We start from the raw sequence: 2,238 nt of genomic DNA on the forward strand, positions 1-2,238 counted from the left end.
AAACTTGGGTCGCTAACCCTAGCTAGCTAGCCCTCCCACACTCCCATGACCCACACCAAACTTCAAGACAAGCTGAGTAACCGTCTGGATTTTAGAGCACTTCGGAAAGTTGAGCTTTAAATCAGAGAGCTGGTTTTAACCTGAACTACAGCAGGGCTGTCTGCCGTGCTACGTAATGAGAGGACACGCTGTACACGCACAGAGGGGTATTAGCTAGTGACCCCAAGGGACATTGTCTCATAACCTCACAAATACACACTAGACCCCACTGCTCACCCAGAGCCCGGGATAGAACCCAGGAATCCTGGCTCCCAGCCCCCACCAGCAGTGGGCAGGACACAAACCCAAGAGAGGACAGGGAACCCAGGGAGGGACTGGCTGGGGTTGTGGGGTTGTGGTTATGGGGTACCCAGGGTTCCCAATTAGTGGTGAAACCTGTAACAACCAGGACTGTGTTGTTAGAGGGGCTGGGAGCCAGGACTCCTGGGTTCTAACCTGGCTCGGGGAGGGGAGTGGGACCTAGTGGGTTAGAACGGGGGCAGTTGGGAGTCAGGACTCCAGGGTTCTCTCCCCAGCTCAGGGATAGCGTTGGGCTGAGGGTTACAAAGGCAGGTTCATCAGGGGCTGTGGGGTTCACAGTGTCACAGGACTCCAATAACAGGACCCTGCCCCATGCCTGCTTCCCCTCTATCTCCCTGCCCTCAGTGGGAGAAGCTGCCCCACCCCCACCGTCTGGTCAGGCTCTATATAATGACAACCGAAGGGGAAGGAGACTCAGGGACTCTCAGCTCTGTCGGCAGCTGGATCCATCCCTCTGTCGGGAGCCCCACGACTTGGGTAAGCTGAAAACATTGTTGCTTAACAGACCCCAGCCAGGCGGGAAATGCAGAAAGAAGGGCACTGCGGATTGACCCCAGGGTGCCTGGGAGCAGAATCCAGTCCTGACCCCACTTCAGCCAGGGGGTGACTCTGGATTGACCCTGCGGGGACTGAGACCAGAATCTTGGCAAGAGGGTGAAAGGAAGAGTAGGTGAGATCTGGACTCAGGACTTCTCAGTCCTCTCGTGGCTCTGGGGTGAGGGGGAGTGGGGTCTTTGGATCAGATTGTATGGGGGATAGGTCCATCAATGGCTATTAGCCAAGGGATGCAATCCCATACTCTGGGTGTCCCTAAACTTCCAACTGTCGGAACCCGGGAGTGGAAGATGCATGTGGATCACTCCTTAATTGCCCTGTTTTGTACACTCTGCCGGAAGCTCTGGTACGGGCCACTGTCAGAGACAGGATACTGGGCTAGCTGGACCTTTGGTCTGACCCTGTCTGGCAGCTCTTCTGTTCTTGTCTCTCAGTGTGTCCTCAGGATCATCTGGCTGGAGCCATGGCTCTGAAAGGGCCCCCCGTGCTGCTCCTGCTGGCTGCTGCACTGGTGCTGTTGGGAGCACCAGCTACTGCAGATCAGTACCAGAAGTTCCTCCTCCAGCACGTCGATGCGAATCCCACAGGCCGTAACGACAAGTACTGCACCAAACAAATGCACTACGTGTTGAACGAATTGAGGAGGTTGGACCCAAATCCTGGGAAAAACACCTGCAAGAAGATAAACACCTTCATCCACGCGAACATCAATGCTATCAGAGCCGTCTGCACTAAAGGGGGAGGCACGGACTATCAAACCAAGAGTAACCAGATCATGCGCCAGAGCCTCCATAAATTCAACATCACCACCTGCATCTGCACCTCACGCGAAGGGACACCACTCAAGAAATGCAAATACCAGACTGCTGCTGACTTCAGGATGATCGTCATCGCCTGCAACGATGGGTTCCCCATGCATTTCGAAGAGAGCTAGATCTGACGGGGTGATGAGGAGGCCACTCCGGTTTCCCTCGCATTCTGCTGCTGCCTCTCTTGGTGCAGAGTTCTCTTCATTTTCTCTGCCTGTTATGTAGCACAGCCCCCCTTATGCCCCCTCACCCCCTGCTGCCCCTAGTGCCCGTTGCACAGTATAGTCAACCCTCTCTCGCGTTGCTTTGGGTGATGTGGGGAATTGATTGTCTCAGGCTGAGCCATGGTAGCTGTTGCTGAGTTGGATTCTCTTCCTATTTCCTGCAATAAAATACATTCATGCAAATGCAGAAGGGCTGGGTGTATGTTTCTGGGGACGTGATGCAGAGAAATTAGATGTCGCTCTCGGTCTCTCTTTCCAAGCCCTAACAGCGCTGAAAACCGAATGAGTAG

The 2,238-nt window shown here is 54.5% G+C and overlaps 1 protein-coding gene across 1 annotated transcript; it reads left to right on the forward strand.

Annotated features, from left to right (window-relative positions):
* The first annotated feature begins 1,378 nt into the window (after window positions 1–1,378).
* Window positions 1,379–1,849, forward strand: LOC140901967 (angiogenin-like). The gene has a single exon (XM_073321473.1). It carries the CDS (start codon window positions 1,379–1,381, stop codon window positions 1,847–1,849), a length of 471 nt encoding a protein of 156 aa, XP_073177574.1.
* Window positions 1,850–2,238: the final 389 nt, after the last annotated feature.

The sequence above is a fragment of the Lepidochelys kempii genome, chromosome 23 (genome assembly GCF_965140265.1).
Source record: "Lepidochelys kempii isolate rLepKem1 chromosome 23, rLepKem1.hap2, whole genome shotgun sequence".
NCBI classification, from domain to species: domain Eukaryota; kingdom Metazoa; phylum Chordata; order Testudines; family Cheloniidae; genus Lepidochelys; species Lepidochelys kempii.

Coding starts and splice junctions, on each gene's coding strand:
- LOC140901967 (XM_073321473.1), top strand. CDS start 1,379: ATGGCTCTGAAAGGGCCCCCCGTGCTGCTCCTGCTGGCTGCTGCACTG.